Genomic DNA, 20101 nt, shown 5'->3' on the forward strand with positions numbered 1-20101 from the left:
GCACACCTACCCCCCACAGCTCCTCAGTCTCCAAGCTCCATCCCTCTTGACTCTCTCTACTGCTTCCTTTCCTCTTCATTCCCACAGTCCTGACACTCAGGCTTCATCCTCTCCTGCCTGGACCCTTGCTACAACCTTCCTCTTGCCCTCCCCTCCTCATTCCTTTCCCTGCAGGGTTCCAGAGGCATCCTTCTGCACCCAGAGCTGACCCTGCCCCTCACCAGCTTGGAGCCCTCCCATGGCTCCTCGGTGCCCCTGGACAATGATGCAGTTTCTCAGCCAGGAATTTGAAATCTGCAATCTGGTCCCACTTTCCTCTCCCACCTCACCCCTTCAAACATTCTCAAATCCCTCCCACCCCACTCCTGTTTTCACTCTTCACGTTCTGTGCCTTCTGCCTAGAATGCTCTTCCTCAATTCCCTAAGCCCAAATGCTCTCACCCCTTAATAAGAAGCCCAAATGCCTCCTCCTCCAGAACCCTTCTTTGACTCCTCCTCCTCCTAGCTGTGTTTTTTGTCTCCTTCCTTTGTTCATTCTTTGTCTCCTTCTTTCCCAGACTAAACATGGTCCACTCTGTCTTGTTCAGGCATTTGGTCCTGTGTCTATCTGCCCTGGCAGGCCAGCAGCTAGATAAAGAGAATATTTCTCTCTATCGCTGTGGCTCATGCTCAGCAGCCCCAACCCCACTGGCCCTCAACAGACCAGCATCAAATGCTATGTCCAGACTGTGCAACCTTGGGCAAATGTCTTCCCCTCTCTGAGCCCAGTTTTAGCCATTTCTTCTGGAGCTCTTTTTCCCCCCTTCGGGTGTTCTCCTCTCACTCTCTTTCCATCTGTGTCTCTCTCATCTTCCCTCTAGAGTCTGGATCTCTATGTTTCCATCTCCCTGTGTCTCCATTTCTCTCCATGTCTTTATTTTTCTTCCTCTCTCAACTCTGGAATCCTGCCTCATCTCGTTCTGTGTCTGAATTTGAATTTCTATGTCATGTGTCTCTTTCTTTGTTCATTTCTTATTCTCTGTGTCTCTATAGCTTTCTGCATCTCTGTTTCTGTTGCTCTATTTCTCCATCTCTGTTTCTCTGTGTCTCTCTATCTCTCTGTCTTTTTCTCTGTCTGTCTTAGCCCCATAGGCCTCCCTCTACCGTCACCTCATCTCTCTTGGGCCATTCCTGTCCCACTCCCTGGACTGGCTCACAGCCTGGGACACAAATCCCTGAATCGGCATTTTCTTCCTTTTCCAGAAATTATGTCAGTGCCGCAGTGGGGGTGGGGATGGTTCTAGCCCTGGTCAAAGGGTTTGCCTCCTTGCATCTTCATCCACACAGGCCCTAGCCAGCTTGGCCAATTTCTTGGTGTTTGCTTCTCCAGGAGCAGCACCAGAAGAGGTGAATCTTTGTTTACACACATGTGTGTATGTCTCTGGGTGTGTAGTTGCATCTATTTCCAGGAATATTTGTGTGTGAATCTGTAGGTATTTGTGTAAATTCATCCAATCGCTCATCCATCCACCTACCCATCCACCCACTGAACCATTCACCCATCCAACTATCACTTCATCCACCCACCTATCCACCCATACATGCATCCAGTCCTCTAGTCATCCACTCATCTATCCATTCATCCATCCATCCATCCCCCCACCCACCCATCCATCCATCCACCCACCTACCCACCCACCCACCCATCCATCCATTCATCCATCCATCCATCTATCCATCCACCCACCCACCCACCCATTCATCCATCCATCTATCCATCCATTTATCCATCCGTCCACCCATCCATCTATCCATCCACCCATCTGTCCACCCATCTGCCCACATCCATCTATCCATCCACCCATCCATCCATACACACATTCATACATTCCTTTATTTATTCATGCACTTGTTCACTCCTTCATTCAACCAATCCATACATATTGGGTCCCTACTGTGTGCCAGGCAATGCGTCAGGCAGCAGGGATAAAGCAATAAACAAAACAAAGTGCTTCCCCCATAGAGCTTATGTGTCTGGCAGTCCTCAGTGAACCAAACTCCCTGCTGCCCCAGGCCTCCAACAGGCTGTTCCTTCTTGCTGGAGCACTTCTCCTCCCCTTACCCCATCTTCACCTGGTTTCTGCCTACTCACCCTTCTGAGTTCAGTTCAGACATTACTCTGTCACTTCCTCAGGGAAGCCCTCCGTGACATCCTCAGACACACAAAGCATTGATTCTAATACATATAGTTTTTTCCTTAAGTTGTATTTATTCAAGTAATCATTACTTAACCCAATGTGGGGCTCAAACTCATGATCTCAAGATCAAGAGTTGCATGCTCTTCTAACTGAGCCAGCCAGGTACCCCTGTATAGATATTTATTTGATGACTCTCTGTCTCCTCTATCAGACCATGGGCCCTCACAAGACTTGGATTTCTGTCTGCTTTGTTCCTAGCTGGATCCCTGGTACCTAGAGAGAGCGAGCACACAAGAGGGAAGGGCTGAGGGAGAGGAAGAGAGAATCTCAAGAAAACTCCATGCCAAGCCTGGAGCTCAATGCTGGCTCAATCTCACCATCCTGAGATCACAGACTGAGGTCAAAACCAAGAGTCTGACACTTAACCGACTGCCACCCAGGCATCCCTATGCTTAATAAGTATTTAACAAATGACAGTATGGATGGAATGAAATGAATATGGAAGACTGTCTCCTGGTTCCCTCCCTGTCCAGTACTCTATGCCGTTCTACACTCCCAGAAGCTGTGACAGGCAAGGTCCTCAAACTTCCTGGAGGCAAACAATGTAGAGGCTGAATGCAAGGGTCTAGATTCAGATCCATATGGTTTTGAAATTCACCTCTGACAACTTCCTAGGCGTGTGACCTTAGGCAGGACATTTCCTTTTTCTGAGCCTCAGTTTCCTCATTGTCAAATGCAGTTAAAAAGTATGTGAGCAGGCATCTGGCTGTCTCAGTCAGTAGGGCATATGGTTCTTGATTTCCAGGGATAAGTTCAAGCCCCAGAGTTGGCTGCAGAGTTTACTTTGAAAGAGAGAAAAAGTAGATGAGCAAATGCATATAATTACTAATTACGACAATACTAAATACTAACCAATTTTTCTAAGCACCTCATATGAATTTAATCCTCAAAATAACTTAATGAAGTGGAATCTGGGCTTTTAAAAAGCTATCCTCAGGGCACCTGGGTGGCTCAGTTGGTTAAGTGTCTGCCTTCAGCTCAGGGGCCATGAGATGGAGTCCCACGTTGGGCTGTCTGCTCAGTGGGGAGCCTGCTTCTCCCTCTCACTCTGCCTGCTGCTCCCCCTGCTTGTGCCCTCTCTCCCCCATCTCTTTTTTAAAGATTTAAATGAAATCTTAAAAAAAAAATAAGTTAAATAAATAATACATAAACTATCCTCATTTACAGACAGGGAACTGAGGCATTGAGAATATAAACCATTCACACACAATACTGAAAAGAGACCTGGATTGGAGCCTGGCTCTGTCATTTCCCAAACCACAGGTGCAACCGGTACCCTACAGCTGCCAGCCAATGAGAAGCTATCTCTTTGGAGATGTGTCATGGAAGTCTGGCAAGCCCACCCATGCACACACATCTCTGAATGTATGCATTGCTGCATACTTCCTTCTGTGTATCTCTCCTGGGGAACGGGGCAGGGGCTGCCTGTGGACTCTGGACGGCCAGCTGGGTGTGCGGGCCTCGTTGTGAGTGGGCTCTGAGCTGCATGGACCTGTGTGCCTCCATCTGGGCATGTGCCCCTCTCCCCCCGTGCAGGCTTCCTTGGGTACAAATGCAGGTCCATCAGGAAGAATGAAAAAGCACTGAGGATAGGATTCAAGGTGAACCTGGGAGGCATTTCTGGGTGATTCTACAGTGTGACAAGGACTGCAAATGTATATATACATAGGTAGCAATATGTGGGGAGGGAGATGGAATTTAGTTAAAGGGAGGGAACTTGCCTTAAAGCTGCCTTGGCAGAAGAAAGTAATTTTTTACTTAGAGAGTATATTTATATGAGTGTCACTGGGGGTGGGGAGGGCAGCACTAAAGAAGACTGAGGGGCCTCCCAGCCACCCCTGCCCGTTGCTGCAGTGACTCTGAGGTTCTGGGTCCTCTCCAAGAGATTTAACCTCTATGGACCTTGGTTTCCTCCTCTGTGAAATGGGAATAGCATAACTGTACCCACCTAATAGGGCCAAAGTGGAGATTAAATGAGCGCTTTCCAAGCACTTAGCTCAGTGCCCAGATCACAGTCAGTGGCAATTATTATTAACTGCTATTAATAGGGCATTAACTCTTACTTGCTGCTTTTGAGAAAGTCATTAAGCACCCACTTGGTGTCAGTGCTTTACCTCTGTTGCCTGGTTTGTCAAACGTCTGGATCCCTTTGGAAACAGATTTATTGTCTGTATTTTTGGAAGAGCACACTGGACCTCAAGAGCAAAGAGCGTGAGGTCACACAGGCAGGAGCCGGCTGGCAGGATCCAAACTCAGGTTCCTGCTAATCCTCGCACCCGGCGGAGAGTCTTCAGACCCCGCTAACTCTGAGGCCCCGCCTCCCATCCCACCTCCAGTCCTCAGAGCTCCCCAGACCGGAGGACTCCTACTCCTGTGGAAGGTCCTGTGAAGGAAAGGCCCCGGGACGAGTGGGCCGCGAGGGGTGGATTCCTGGATGTGAGAATTGAGTGAGTGGGAGCTCAGTACCCTGGGTTCCGGGAGGAGAAGTGACTGGGGTCCCAGACTTTTCCATTTGGCAGAAGAGGGGCTGGGGACCGGGACCCCTGAATCCTGGGGGAGCGGAAGGTCATGATCCTAGACAGCTGGATCTTTCTTCCAATGGGTCAGAGAGCTGGGTCTCGGACGCCTGGGTCCCGGGAAACCTCCCTCCTTCCTTGCTGCGGCCGCGCGATTTCGGCTTTCAAGCCGCAGGTTCAGAGGGGAGGAAAGGAGGGGGTGCAAAGGGAGGAGCCGCGGACCTGCGCCAGGGGCTGGGGGAGGAGCCGAGCGGGCACCGCGGCGGGCGCGCGGGGCTGCTGCGGCGGAGGCGGCGGCGGCGGCGGCTCCGGGTGAGTCCGCTCCTCCCCCCTCCCCCTGCCCCAGCCCCCGCCCCAGGCCGATCCTGGGGGGCGGCCCCAGCGCGTGGGGGCGGGGGTAAGTGCAGAGGCATGCGGATCTCCTGCCAGAGAGTGCGGGTGCTGCAGCGCTCGCTGGCCGCCCCGGGGGAGGGGCACGTGGCCCGAGAAAGGGGGGTCCCGAAACACCTAGGTGTACCCCAGCCTCGCCCACCGATACCCCGGGCGTGGGGATCGTTTACCTACTCCATGGCTCTTGAGGACTTAAGACTCCGCGACCTCTCGAGGTCCAGGGCATCATTCCTCCCCCCTGCAGCGCCTTGGGACCCCGGTATCTCATAACCCCCCCACCTACAAAAAAAATTCCCATCCTCTCTGCAGCCGGGAGAGGCATGAAGGACTTCAACTCCCAGAAGCCCATGCAGCGCCGGCTCTGTGAAGTCTTAGCCGCGCTAGCGCAAGGCCTGCTGGGAATTGTAGTGTCTAAGCTCAGCGGGAGCTGGGGCCCGGGAGGTGGGAGGGGGTGGCTGGACTGCCAGGGGGTCGCCTGGGGTCGAGCAGCCCGTCCGAGTAGGACAAGACGTGAGGCTCGGACTAAGCTTTTTCTCCTGGCCGCGGCCTCCAGATTCAGCTCCTCCTCCCACCACCTGGCGCGTGGGGACGGGTCCGCAGCCCCTTGTCCGCCCTACAACCCCCATGGGCTGCCGCCAGCCGCCACCTCGGCTGCCACCCAGGACACGGCAGGGATAAGCGCAGGTGAGTCTGACCATGCCTGTCTCGGAGTCCTGGCCTTCTGCAGTACCCCCACGACACCTGTCCATCTGTGATCTCTGGTCTGTCCGCCCCTATATTCTCCCTGCACTCTCCTTCCAGTCCATCTCTGATGTCTCGCTCCAAACCATGTGTGGCTAATTCCCCATCTCCCCACATCCACCTCTTTCTCCCCATCCTCTCTCTTTTATGCCCCCACCCCCATCCAACCTTCCTTCTGCACCCATGTCTGTTTGCCCAGCCCTCCTTTGTATCGTTTTGCCCATCTGTGGTCTCTGGCCATTGTCTGTCCATCTGTCTTTTATTTCTGCTCCCCATCCATTCTTCCCACCACTGTTTCGCTTTCAAAGATATTTCTGTCCTGGCACTTACACAGTCCCTCTGTCCGCCTATCTCTCACACTCCCATAAATTACACACTAGTCCATTCTTTATGCTTAGTTCATCCCAAATCTCAATCCTTGACTTTCCCTCTGTCTGTCTGCTCATCTGTCCCTCTGTTCTGGGCCGCAGTTTGCCCTTCCCAGTATCTCTGTCTCCCCTCCCCTTATCTCTCTCTCAACTTGGTCCCTATCTCTGCATCTGCATCTTCCATCCCACCCCACCCACCACCACACTCTTATCTCTCTAACCTCATCCCTCCCTCTCTCCTTGTCCTCATTCTTCCTACCTGGATCTGGCCTCCTTCCCATTCCTTGAACCCGTCAAGCCCTTGTTCATGCTATTCCCGCTGCTTGGGTTGCTTTCCCCACTCTAGCCCCACCACCTACTGGCCTTGGCCAGCTGCATCTGGTCCTTCAGGTCTCAGAGAGCCCTCCTCCCCCAACTGCCCCCCTCCTGTCCCTTTGTGACATATCCAACTATTTCTTTCAGGGCACTTCTCACAGTGTGAGCCTGTCTTGTTTGTTTATGTGTGTTTGTTGACTTGTTTACTCCATGTCTCCTCTTACGGGATTGTAACACCAAGAAGTCGGGAAATGTGTGGGGTTCGTTCTCTGCTGGATCTGCAGCTGCTGGCACTGAGCCTGGCATGAAGTTGGTGCTCAATGAATATTTGTTGAATGCATGAGCCATGAACAGCTGTCCCCTCTTCTGCCCGTGCCTAAATTCCGTCCTTTGTCTGTGCACCCCTAATCTCTGTCTCCTTGTCTGTCTATCCGTTTATCATGCATTCTTAATCTCCAAGGGACTGGCCTTGCTTGTCTCTTTCTCCTTGTCTGTTTGTCCCTATTCTCTGTCCTCTTGTCCATGCATGCTGATCTCCATCCCCTTGTTTGTCCAACCCGATACTGTCTTTTTGCCTGCACCCCGAATCAGTCTCCTGTCCATCTGCCCCTAATTTCTTTTTCCTTGTCTATCCCTCCCTAATCTACATCCCCTTGTCCATCTACTGCCAATCTCTGTCTCCTCGCCTATCCTTCCTTTTCTCTTTTTCTCCCTTATCGACCCCTCCCTCAATCCCATTCCCCATCGGCACCCTTGTCTGGCCCCTTCCAAGCACAGAACCCACCGGCTACCATGTCAGGCGACTACGAGGATGACCTCTGCCGGCGGGCACTCATCCTGGTCTCAGACCTCTGTGCACGGGTCCGAGATGCCGACACCAGTGACAGGTGCCAGGAGTTCAACGACCTGCGAATTCGAGGCTATCCCCGGGGCCCAGATGCAGGTCAGCACCTCCCCCCAGGCTATCTCAGCCAGCCCCCATCCCCTACATTCAGTATTTTCAGAGATTCAGAGCAGACCTGCTCAGCTTTCTGTTCCCTAGGTGCCCATGGCCAGTCCCTCTTAGAATCTCCCCTCCATCCTGCCTGCTGCTGGTCTCCCAAACCTCTGATCTAAGGAGAAGGAGCTGGGTGGGCCATTTGACCCGTGATCTTTTGGGTTTTGTCCTGTGAGCCTCCTGCCCAGGCCCCTCCCCCCAGCCATATGCTTATCCCCTTCACACACCTTTTGTGCATCTTGCATAGGGCTTAAAAGCTCAGGCTCTTTTTGTTTTTAAGATTTTATTTATTTATTTGAGAAAAAGATAGAAAGAGAAAGTGAGCACAAGCAGGGGGAGGAACAGAGGGAGAAGAGAGAGGCTCCCAAGCAGACTCCATACCGAGCACGGAGTCTGACATGAGGCTCGATCCTATGACCCTGAGATCATGACCTGAGCTGAAAACCAAGAGTTGGATGCTTAACTGACTAAGCCACCAAGGTGCCCCAAAGCTTAGACTCTTAAGTCAGGCTGTCTGACCAGTCTGGGTTCAAATCCCACCACCCCTACTTACTATTGGATGACTTTAGGCAAATAATATTTCTTCTGTGCCTCAGTTTCTTCCCGAAAATGGGGATAATAAAAGTGACTACCTCCTGGGGCAACTGAGAGATTCAAATGATTTAACACATGTGAAGTGCTTAGAACAAGCTGGGCACACAGTGGTCATTCAATAAATGCTGGGATGTACTTATTGAGCACTGACTGTGTACCAGGCAGCATGCAAGGTCCTTGGCATATTTCATCAACCACTTACAACAACCCTCTGTGGTAGCTATAGTCCCTATTTTTGATGGGGGGGGGGGACTCAGAAGGGTGAAGTGACTTGCCCAAGGTCACCCATCTAGGAAGCAGCAGGGTTCTGAGAGCAAGGAAATATTATGAGTGCCCTTGTCCAGATGAGGAACCCCGAGGAAGCACATGCTGCGAGGTTATAATGACAGTCCTACTTTGCTGCGTGCAAGGCAGAGCTCAGCACCTTGTGTGGGGGGTATCCAGGGGGAGGGATGAGAAATGAGGTCCAGAAAACTGCGGTTGCTTGCTCAGAGACTTACAACCTATAAGCAAAAGAGCCAGATTTGACCCCAGGAAGTCTAACATACTACCACAATTTGAGGGTCCCCAAGCCCACCTGTGGTCTCTGTTTTCAGTTTCAGTGATTCTCTAGAAGGACTCACAGAAAAGCTGTTCTCCTCACAGTTATGTTTTATTACAGCAAAAGGACGGAGGTTAAAAACAGCAAAGGGCAAGTCACATAGAATAGGGTACAGGAGAGACCAGATATGAGCTTCCAGTCTCGGTCATGTACACATGGCTGACCGCCCATGAGGCTAAATTTCACCTCCACCTCCTCCAGAGGCCAAGCTGATACATCCCAGTCCCCCAACATCAATCACATTGTTACATAGACCATCTGACATGGTCCAAGTTTCCTCAGAAAAACAAAAATGCTTGCAGGCAGAATGTTCCAAGGGCTTAGAGGTTCTTTCCAGGAGCTGATCAAGGGCCAAACATTTCTTTGGGCAAGGTTCATCTTTTTCCTGCCCAACTACTCCACCTCACTCCCCAGACCAGGCAGACAGGAACAAGAAATGCAACAGTTTGGAGGATTGATGTTTTGACTTGGAGAGGGTCTGGGTGAGGCTGAAGGTAGGGGAAAGCAGCTGATTTTTCTCTCCTCTTCTCTGCCTTGTCCTCCCAAATGGCCCCCTGACCCCTTTTTCTCAATTCTTCCCATGTTCAAGAGGCTGGAAAGCCCTTGCTCTGCTCTTCATCAGGTCCCAGGAACTCCAAGCAGATGTCGGTTACTTGGAAAGGAACACCCTAAGGGGTGGGGGTAGGTAGGAAGCTCAGAGTGCCACTGCCCATTCTGGGCCTCTGCAGGGTCATGGATACATACGGATACACATACAGCAATAGGATTTGTTAGTCTAATAAAAATCCATGTCTGAACTACCATTTATTGGGAAATATTGATGAGTGACAGCATAAGGAAGACCGTGGGCTCTGGAGCCAGGCACTCTAGACCCAAATTCTGAGACCCCACCCCCACCCCAACACACACACACACCCCTGATCTGCTGTGGGACTCTATACAGAAGACTTTGTGTCTATTGCCCTCAGTTTCCTTTTATGGAAGACAGGCATAATAATGTCGGACCTCCTAGGGTGCCTGTCAGGCATAAGTAAGCTAAAGTAAGCTATTGCCAATAAAGCCCTTAGGGATCTGCAACATAGTAACCACTCAGGAATGTGTGCCTCTACATTCCACTGCAATACTGGCTATCCTGGCTGTGCAGCTATTTACATCCTACACTCCTCAATACCATAGTTGAGAGGCAGGACTGATTTTTCCTACTTGGCAAATGGGGAATGTAAGGCTCAGAGTGCTTAAGATATGTTCCCGAGCATAGCACAGCAGAGATGTGAACCCTGACCTGCCTAACTGTGTCATGCAGCCTCCTCTCTCCTTGATCATATCTGAGCATTTTGGGAGACATTGGTGGTACCTCAGATGGTGTGTCCTCTTACAGAGAGGCAGCATGGGCTAGTGATTAAGCATCACATCTGAAGACAGGTGGCTCTTTCAAATCCCAGATCGTCATTTACTACCTGTGCAGCAAAACACAAGTCACTCAACCTGTCTGTGCCTCAGTTTCCTTATCTTTAAAATGTTATATAGTGATACTGACCTTGTGGGTCATAGTTTAAGTAACATATGTAAAGTGCTTAGGACAATGCATGGCAAATGCTAGAGGCTAGCTCCTTGGGGATGGCAGTGGGAGGATAAACTGTGACCCCACCCTGACCCCTGACCTTTGTCCTCACTCTCTCCAGACATCTCCGTGAGCCTGCTGTCGGTCATCGTGACATTCTGTGGCATTGTCCTTCTGGGCGTCTCCCTCTTCGTGTCCTGGAAATTGTGCTGGGTGCCCTGGCGGGACAAGGGAGGCTCAGCAGTGGGCGGGGGCCCCCTGCGCAAAGACCTAGGCCCTGGGGTGGGGCTGGCAGGCCTGGTAGGTGGCGGTGGGCACCACCTGGGGGCTGGCCTGGGTGGCCATCCTCTGCTGGGGGGTCCACACCACCATGCCCACACCGCCCACCATCCGCCCTTCGCTGAGCTGCTGGAGCCAGGCAGCCTAGGGGGCTCTGACCCCCCTGAGCCCTCCTACTTGGACATGGACTCATACCCAGAGGCTGCGGCAGCTGCAGTGGCCGCTGGGGTCAAACCGAGCCAGACATCTCCTGAACTCCCCTCTGAGGGAGGTGCAGGCTCTGGGCTGCTCCTGCTGCCCCCCAGTGGTGGGGGCTTGCCCAGTGCCCAGTCGCATCAGCAGGTCACAAGCCTGGCACCCACCACCAGGTGAGACAGGCTACTGGGCTGGGGTTCCACTCTGAACTTCTGTTCCTCCTCTGTGTCTCTTTCCCAGATATGGTTCTCCTGAGCCCTGCAAGAGGAGAGGCTTAGAGGTCCAGAGTCCTGAGTCCTGGGGCAGGAAGGGGCTTGGGGTGTGAATTCCTGGGTCCTGGGGACAAAGGAGGCTAGGGCCCCAGACTTCAGGATCTAAGGAGGGAGGACTCTAGAGATCTGGACTCATATTCGGAAGGTATAGGACTCCAGAGGTCAGGAAGGTGGAGGAGAATGAAGATTAGACTCCCGAGGCCCTGAGACACAAACCAATTCATCTGTTTCACCCTAAGCCAGGATTGGCGGCGGGGCCTGGAGTTCATTTGTTCTGTATTCCTCATTCTGCACATGGATATGGAGCACCTAACATGAACCAGACCCGAGATGGGTGTTGGCTGTCCCCTCCCACCCAGGCCAGTACTGCTGGAAAGTGGCTTAGGGGGCCACAGCTGTGGGAGTCTGAGAAGTCGCAGTTCCAGTCTGGGAAGAGGCTGGGGCCTTCCAGAGGTGGAGGTGTTGTGGCCAAGACCTACACAATGAGGAAGATTTGGCCAGGCACAGAGGTAGGGGTGTGAGCTGGGCATTCCAGGAGGAGAGAGCCGCCCATGCAAAAGGGAGAGGGGAAGGAGGCCACAGTGCACTGTGGGAACTGCCAGCAGTCACTATGGCCTGAGAGTAAGTGTGAAAAAAGAAAGGGAGATGTGGCTTAGGATGTAGGCAGGGCCAGACCACTTGGCGCCTTGAATGTGGGGCTGAGGGACTGGGGCTTTGTCCTGGGGGCACTGGGGAGCCATGGAACATTGTGAGCGGGAGGGGCAGGGCCAGTTCTGGGTGCAGAAAGACCTCTCTGTGGCCACATAGGGGAAGGGCTAGAGGAACGGACTGGAAGCCTTTAGTCCAGGCAGGAGAGGATAAGGCTTAGCTGAGGTTATGGGCATGGGGATAAGAGAAGGAGGTAAAGAAAGTCAGGGAGCAGGAGAGGTGAGACTTGGGAGTGATGGCTGGGGGTGGGTAGGAGTGGTGAGAAGAGGAACTGAAGGCCTCCAGCCTGGCTTAGTGATTGGGTGGATGGTGGGGTTGTCAGAGGATCTAGTAAGAGGAGTGAGTTTGAGGGAGTCCCTGAGCGTATCTGGGTCTTGTTGAATGTGAGGAGCCTGGAGCAGCAATCAGGGGAAACTGCCCTTAGAGGGATTGACTTGGGTCCCAGATGGTCATGGGAGAAGGTAGTCTCATTCCCAAGCCTGACCAGGGGCCCAGGGTCTCATGGGAGTTGTAGTTTGGGGTCTCTGGGGAGGCCTTCCAGAGGCGGATGGATACACGGGTCTCAGCTCTCCCCTCCCCCATTATACAGATGGAGAAACTGAGGCTCAGAGGGTGTTAATGACCTACTCAAAGTCACCCTGGGAGGAAGGAGTGGCTGGGGGATCTGTAGTTCAAGGAGCCTCCCTACCACATCCCTTTCCACAGCTTGAGCCCTCCCCCTCCGCCCAGGCCCAGCACACCTGAGGCTGCTGAGCACTGCCCATGGTTAGGGACACCATGTGATGGTTAGTCCATCACATGGACTTCACCCTGGGTGTAATGGTCCTTGCAGGAGAAGGCAAAGGAACCAGAGCCATGGATGGGGAAATTTGGGAGAGGGAAAGGATAGGCTTTGAGGGGACAGGAGGAGGGGATGGCTCTGGTGTCTGATCTGCAGATCTAGGGGGAGCACAGGGGAGAAGGAGCCGGTTGGGGAGAAGGCGTGGAGCCTGGCAGAGAATATGAGGGGTATGTGGGGTATGTGGGGTCTGGTGGATGGCCAAGGCTGGGGGCCTACCGGGCTGGAGCCCAGGAAACAGACTGAGCAGACACCGTGCTGTTGATGGGTATGGAGACCCGGGGTGCGGATGAACTTGTCCATGGAAAGCATGTGTATGAGAGGGAAGAAGCAGCCAGGGTGGCTGATGGGTCTGCTCTGGGATTCCAGTGTCCCCCACACACTTGTGGACAGTGGAGAAAGGAGTTGAGAAAGGACAGGCCAGGTGGAGTGATGGTGAGGCAGGAGAGGTGAGACCAGGGTTAAGACAGGTTGGGGGAATTTGAAGAAGGGCAGGTGAAGCTTCAGGAGGCCTGGGTTGTGTGGGGGCCCAGGGGTCTTCAGAGAAGTTATTCTGGGTTATGCACTTGAGGTCAGGAGGAGGCTTCTGGAAGTTGATGCATAAGCAGATCCTAGCTGGAGCTAGCTTAGAGACTGGGATACCCCCCAATAAGGTGGAGAAACTGAGGCTCAGAGAGTGCAAGTGGCTTGCTCAAGGTCACAGTGAGCAGAGGTGGGGGGGTGGGGGTCTGTCGCCATTTGGCTGTGGCTCTTGGGAAGGAGGCAGGGAGGAGTCTCTCAGGTCTTCAGATACTGTCAAGGACCCCAGCCAGTGACCCCACCTTGGTCTTCCCCGCTCTCACAGGTACCCGGCCCTACCCCGGCCCCTCACCCAGCAGACCCTGACCCCCCAGCCGGACCCTGGCAGTGAGGAGCGGCCGCCTGCCCTACCCTTACCCTTGCCGGGTGGGGAGGAAAAAGCCAAACTCATCGGGCAGATCAAGCCAGAGCTGTATCAGGGGACTGGACCAGGTGGCCGGCGCGGCGGCGGGGCCCCGGGCTCGGGAGATGCCGGTGGGGGGGCACCCTGTGGCCGCATCAGTTTCGCTCTGCGGTACCTCTATGGCTCAGACCAGCTGGTGGTGAGGATCCTGCAGGCCTTGGATCTCCCGGCCAAGGACTCCAACGGTTTCTCAGACCCCTACGTCAAGATCTACCTGCTGCCAGACCGCAAGAAAAAGTTCCAGACCAAGGTCCAGAGGAAGGGTCCCGGACATCCCGGTCCCGCAGAGGAGGGGGCGGGGGTCCGGACTCCTGGATCTGAGGGAGGAGTGGGTTTTGGGTCTGGACTCCTGGGTCCTTCGGAAGCGGAGTTGATGGGAATGGTGCCTGTATCCCTCCCTTGCCCACTCCTCCAGGTCCACAGGAAGACGCTGAACCCTGTGTTCAACGAGACATTCCAGTTCTCTGTGCCACTGGCTGAGCTGGCCCAGCGCAAACTGCACTTCAGCGTCTATGACTTCGACCGCTTCTCGCGGCACGACCTCATCGGCCAAGTGGTGCTGGACAACCTCCTGGAGCTGGCTGAGCAGCCCCCCGACCGCCCACTCTGGAGGGACATCGTGGAGGGCGGCTCGGTCAGTCTTTCTGGGAACCCAGGACCCCTCAGTGTTCACCTCTTTGCCTTTGGACTTCATAACCTTCTAACTTCTTGACCCAGGCTTTTAAAATTTTGTTTTACTGCAAAATATTGCAAACACACAAGCAAAGTATAGAGATTGCTATAATAGGACCCCCCGCCCCCCACACCCTGTCAAATACTGACATCATGCCTGCACCCCAGATCTCCCAATTTCTGACCTCCTTTCACATCTGATGGTAACAGCCGAGAAATATAACAGACACCCCTGTGCCCACCAGCCACTTTATCATAATTTCATGCTTTGACCCCAGATTCCTGACCCTCCACCTGTCCGACCCTGGAGTTCCCAGCATTTGTTTTTCTGACTCCCTTCACCTTCCGACCTCCTGGTTTTCTAATTCCCTCGCTTCCTGAACCCCAACCTTTCTGATCTCTGAACATTTTACGTTTCGAACCCATGACCTCCAGATCTAATCTCATCCTCTGGTCTCCACCTGGCTTCTGAGAGCTGGATCGCTCAGGCCTTAGACATACCTGGATCCTCTATGTCCTGACACCCCTCAGTTCCCCCCAGTACCAGATTGTGCTCAGGAGCGCCCCCCCCCCACTGGCCTCCCTTCCTCTTCCATCTAGTCGTTCCCCAAGCTGGGCTCCTGCGTGCTTGTTAGGGGTCCTGACCCTCTCTCTGGCTCCCTCCCGTCTCCTGCTTGTGTGTATCATTTCTCATTCTCTCCCCTGCCCCTCATTATCACTGGAGGTCTTCATTCATTCATTCATTTATTCCTTAAACGACTGGCTTTTTTGTTTCAGGATCAGGACCTGGGGACCCCAGACAGTCCTCGGGAGCTCCAGGTCTAGGTTGTCACAGTTTGCTAACAGGGACAGTGAGTGGAGGGGGTGCAGGGACCTGGGCCTCGGTCACTGTAGTTGGGAGGCCAGGGGCCCAGATAAAGCTGAAGGGCCAGCAGGGGGTGGGTTGGAAGTCCTGGCTAGCTGACCCCCCTTCCAGGTGTCTGTGTGTTTGTGTTGGTGTGGAGGCTATGTGTGTGTGTGTTGATGGGAGGCTCTGTCTCCCTTGCAGCCTCGCTTAAGGTTGGTGTGTCTCCTGCCTTCCCTAAGACTGACTTCTCTTCTCAGTGCCTGTCACACTGTCTGGATCTCTGTTCCTCACCGGCTCTACATAGGTTTCTCTCTCTTTCTCTCCATCTGGGTCTTTGCCCTTCCCCCCACCCCTTCCTAGGTCTCTATCACTCTCTCTGGATCTCCACACCCCCCACCAAGTCTCTGTCCCCAATTTCTCCAGATCTCCTGCACCTGGGGGGCTCTGACACACACACACACCTCCGCCAAACTCTGTCTCTCTCCTCTGGGATTCTGTCCCTCTCTCTTCCTGGCCTCTCTATTCCTCTCTCTGAAGTCTCTGTTCCTCTTATCTCTCTCTTGGACCAGCACTATCTCTGGGTCTCTAGAGTCCTTCTCTGGGTTTTTGTACTTTAGGACTCTGTGGGTCTGCCTTTCTAACTATATCTCTCAGTGTCTTGGTCCCTGTCACAGTATATTTCTCACTGTGTTCTTCTCTCTCTCTCTCTCTGGCTCTTTCTTGCTCTCCCCCCTCCCTCATGCCTCTTTCAATCTTCCCTGCAGAACAAATAGGCTTTGCTGGTGGCGGGCAGCTGTGGCCAGGGAGTTACCAGGTTTGGCAAAGTCAGATTGTTGAGTGGATGGGAAACCCAGTCCTGGATATCAGGGAGGAGACCTGGAGGTTCCAGAAGGGAGAGCAAGTGAGGGAGAGGTTGAGGGGTGGGGAGACCAAGGCAGGGCATTGTTGAACCGTTTTCCCCAACTGCAGGAAAAGGCAGATCTTGGGGAGCTCAACTTCTCACTCTGCTACCTCCCCACGGCTGGGCGCCTTACCGTGACTATCATCAAAGCCTCTAACCTCAAAGCGATGGACCTCACCGGCTTCTCAGGTGGGTTCCAGGAGGCGCTGGGATCTGAGGGAGGAGCATCTGGGGCCCGGACTCCTGGGTCTGAGGGAGGAGGGGGCTGAGGGGCTGGATCCCTGGGTCTGAGGGAGGAGAGCATGGGGACCCAGACCGTTAGGTCGGGGGAGGAGTCTGGGGTCTGGACTCGGGTCTGAGGGAGGAAGTCAAGGTTCAGTGCTCTTGATGCCCTCCCTCAGACCCCTATGTGAAGGCCTCTCTGATCAGTGAGGGGCGGCGTTTGAAGAAGCGGAAAACCTCCATCAAGAAGAACACTCTGAACCCCACGTACAACGAGGCGCTGGTGTTCGACGTGGCCCCGGAGAGCGTGGAGAGCGTGGGGCTCAGCATCGCGGTGGTAGACTACGATTGGTGAGGGGCGTGGCCCGGCGGGCGGGGGCGGGCAGAAGGCCAGGGGGTGAGGCGGGGCCAGGCCCTGCCCCCCGCCGCCCCCGCTGCTCACCGCCGCTCGCTCCCCCAGCATCGGGCACAACGAGGTGATCGGCGTGTGCCGCGTGGGCCCGGACGCCGCCGACCCCCACGGCCGTGAGCACTGGGCGGAGATGCTGGCCAACCCCCGCAAGCCCGTGGAACACTGGCATCAGCTGGTGGAGGTGAGTGGAGAGGCCACCCGAGGCCACTCGCCCTGCCATTCCCGCGCTCATGCAATAATTCACGCGGAGCTTCCGTCCTTACGGGCTGTGGAGTCAGACCGCCTGGGTCGGAATCCCGGCTCTCGCTGTGTGACTAAGAGCACCTTGCTTAACCTTTCTGTGTCTCAGTTTATTCTACTGGGAAATGGGTTGTTAATAGTAGCTAAAGTTAGGAAGGTTGTGAGGATTCGGTGAGTTAATGCAGGATCAGTGTCTGCTTGTCAGTAGGGGCTCAGCAAGGGGTCAGTTACTATTACTTCCCATGAGCTAAGCCCAAAGCAAAAGGGAAAAACTGGGTGATAAGATGGAACAGGGTTGGGATTTTGAGGGGGTTGGGTTGGGTTTGGTTTAAAGAAGGCTGCAATTGAAAAATCACTAGACTGTGGTTTACTGGGTGGGGATCAACAATTTTTTCTTCATAAGAAAATGAAATCAAGATAGAACAGAACAGAAAATTTCACAGGGCAGCACCCGTTGTAAGGATTGTACTGCCAATTTTTTTTTTCTTGTGGATTGTAGTCCAAAAGCCTTGGAAGTCTGGGAGGTAGAGGACATCTGGACAAGGGATGGGGGGTGCCCTTTGGCTTAGGGTATTCTGAAGGGCCTCTCTGTGGACGTGACATTTGAGCAGAAGCCTGAAGATTGAGAAGGAAGGGGCTTAGGTGAAGGTTTTGAGGTTAGGAGAAGCTCCCTCGGAAGAGCTTGGCTGGGGGCTGGGTGTTCCTCTTAAGCTGGAAGAGGCAGGGGCAGGCCCATGAGCTGGAAGAGGCAGAGGCAGGCCCTTTGGAGCAGAGAGAGAAGGGGGAAAGGGGCAAATAAACAGAGCCGGGTAGGTCATGTAAGAATGAGCTTGCTAATTTTTTAAAATCGAAAATCATTTATGATTATCACATGGTCAAGAGAAATTTTCAAATATGGCCATTATCTCATTTGAAACAAACAAACAAACAAAAAAGTGCAGAAGTAGATTTTGAAAATATTACCCACGAATTTGCTGTCATTAAAGCCAAGACAGTAAAATCATACTAAATTCTGTTTAGAGTGTAAATAAACATTTAAACTTAATGTACTGTGAATTGTACTACACATACTCTTCATTGTTTTCAATATTTTAAAAATTATTTTAAATTTCCAGGAAAAAATACCCATAAAAATACATAAAAATAAAGCTGCTGATTTTTCCTTTTGTCTCAGGCTCTGCTATGACATGGGACTGGCCTCCATTTAAAATTTGATATTTTTCTGATCATGGATTTTTTTGGATTAATTTTGATTTTTAAAAATATTGCATTGCAATAGTATTTATTTCGAGTGCTGATTTGGGGCACACCTGAAATTTTGCACCCAGGGTGAAATCCTCCTGGTCCTGACTGTAGCTCGGCCTTGCTTTGGACTTGGCTTCCATGGGTGGGGAGGGATTTTAAGCAGCAGAGCACAGAGCTCAAGTGTGATTTTTGAAAAGACTGTGGCTCTATTTAGAGAGACAGATGGCAGCTACTCCCTCCTTCCACCACTCATTCTTCTCCTAATTTACTCACTCATTCCACAAACTTCTCCAGAGCTCCTGTGTGCTATGCTCGTGCTGGGCAATGCTGGGAGCGCAGAGAGGAGTGGAACCCTGCCTGAGTGGGGTCCTGACCTTGGCTTTCAGCCAGTAGTGCCGTAGTGCCTGGCCCCAGAGGGTCTTTCTACCCCCAGCACTGACCCTGCCCCTTTGCTTACTGCCCTCCCTGGCTCCCTAGAGCCTCCAAAACATAGCCTCAGCTTCTCTGAGCCCCCTCCCCCTGCGAGGGTCTCCTGCATCACCCTTGTAGCCTCATCTCGCCTCACATTTCCAGTGACTTTTTCTTTGTACCTCAGTTTCCCCCTCTATAGAATAGGACTGTAATACCACTTGGCCCATCACTTCAGAGCTGAGTGAAAAAAGAAAATTGCAAATGATGAAAACAGGTCTGATGTCTTACTATGTTGATTATTAGCGGTTGTCTTGCCTCTGTTCCCTATATCTTAACCTTCTGGATTTCCTTATTCAGGAAAAGACTTTGTCCAGTTTCACGAAAGGCAGCAAAGGATTGTCAGAGAAAGAGAACTCAGAGTGAAGGGTAAGGAACCCAGACCAGGGGAGGAAGGAGGTTGGGGCCCTAGACTCCCAGCTCCAAGGGAGGAGGGGCTGGGGGCCTGGATTCCTGGGTCAGAGGGTGGAGTGACAAGGGACCAGGTCCCTGCGGTGTTGATGAAGCTATAGCAGGTCATGGGCCTGCTCTCTGCCATCACTGACATCTCCTCCCTGCCCCATCCTGTAGGTCTGGCCTAGGCCCAGGATTGGACCAGGCCCCCTCAGGACCCCATCCCTTCCGGCCCGGACTGGAAATTCATTTCCTTGAAGCCATAACGTCCGAGCTGCGTGGTGCAGGGCAGCCCTGGGCCTGCCCGTCCTTCTACCCCACTGGACGTGAGGGTGGGAAGCTGGTGGGCCCGGCTCCCTGTTTCAGGGTGGGGGGGCATTCAGTCTCCACTGTGTCTGTCTTCCCTTCCCCAGGGCTCCCCTTCCAGGCAAGGGGCCATGCATGTCTGGGGGACCCCAGCCCCCCAAACCCTTCGTCTTTCTGTCTGTCTCTTTGCTGTTTGTCCAAAAGAGTGTCCTGACCCTCGTTCTCGCCGTGGTTGTCAACAGACTAATCCTCTGTATTCCTCCAGACACACACACACACACACACACACACCCCTACCTGTGTCTGCCCTTTCTGTTCAACACACCCTGCGTCTGGCCGATTCCCCCACTGCTGCTGCTACCAACACCAGAATAAACACACACCATGGGTCTCACTCCACCCGGGCCTCCTGTTCTCTCTGGGACTGGGCAGCTGGGTTGGAGCATCAAATGTTTCATTTACTGGCTGGGCGACCTCTAGCAAGGAAATTGATCTTTCGGAGCCTGAGTTTATAAATGTCACATTTGCCGGGACTGCTATGATAATAGGATGCAAAGTGCACCCCAAACTAGTTTAACCCACAAACAGAACTGAAAGACCTTTGTACATGGTGAGTTTGAGCATAGAGAGGACTTCATCGAGCTGTTCAAGAGACTCTGCCTGGCCCCTCAGGACTTCAGTCTCAGGCGAGTCTTTGCAGTATTTGCGAGTCCAAATACAGCGGCCATTTGGAGCTCCAAGCTGACCCTGCTGTATCTTTTATGATGGTTTCAGCTGCATAAAACAATTCCGGCAGAAAAG

The 20101-nt window shown here is 53.1% G+C and overlaps 1 protein-coding gene across 7 annotated transcripts; it reads left to right on the top strand.

Annotated features, from left to right (window-relative positions):
- Positions 1–4593: 4593 nt before the first annotated feature.
- On the top strand, positions 4594–19699 carry SYT3 (synaptotagmin 3). 7 transcript variants are annotated; one of them, XM_059382119.1, is made up of 11 exons: positions 4594–4684; positions 5697–5827; positions 7345–7510; positions 10442–10967; positions 13457–13844; positions 14010–14228; positions 16083–16203; positions 16416–16587; positions 16697–16829; positions 18902–18970; positions 19172–19699. In XM_059382119.1, exons 3-10 carry the CDS (start codon positions 7360–7362, stop codon positions 18965–18967), a joined length of 1776 nt encoding a protein of 591 aa, XP_059238102.1. In that variant the 5' UTR covers positions 4594–4684; positions 5697–5827; positions 7345–7359; the 3' UTR covers positions 18968–18970; positions 19172–19699. The 7 variants fall into 7 exon arrangements, with proteins under 7 accessions (XP_059238102.1, XP_059238107.1, XP_059238103.1 ...); XM_059382124.1 differs by having other exon boundaries at positions 4598–4684; positions 7340–7510; XM_059382120.1 differs by lacking the exon at positions 4594–4684 and adding an exon at positions 5001–5065.
- Positions 19700–20101: the final 402 nt, after the last annotated feature.

Source organism: Mustela nigripes, chromosome 17 (assembly GCF_022355385.1).
Source record: "Mustela nigripes isolate SB6536 chromosome 17, MUSNIG.SB6536, whole genome shotgun sequence".
Taxonomy (NCBI): domain Eukaryota; kingdom Metazoa; phylum Chordata; class Mammalia; order Carnivora; family Mustelidae; genus Mustela; species Mustela nigripes.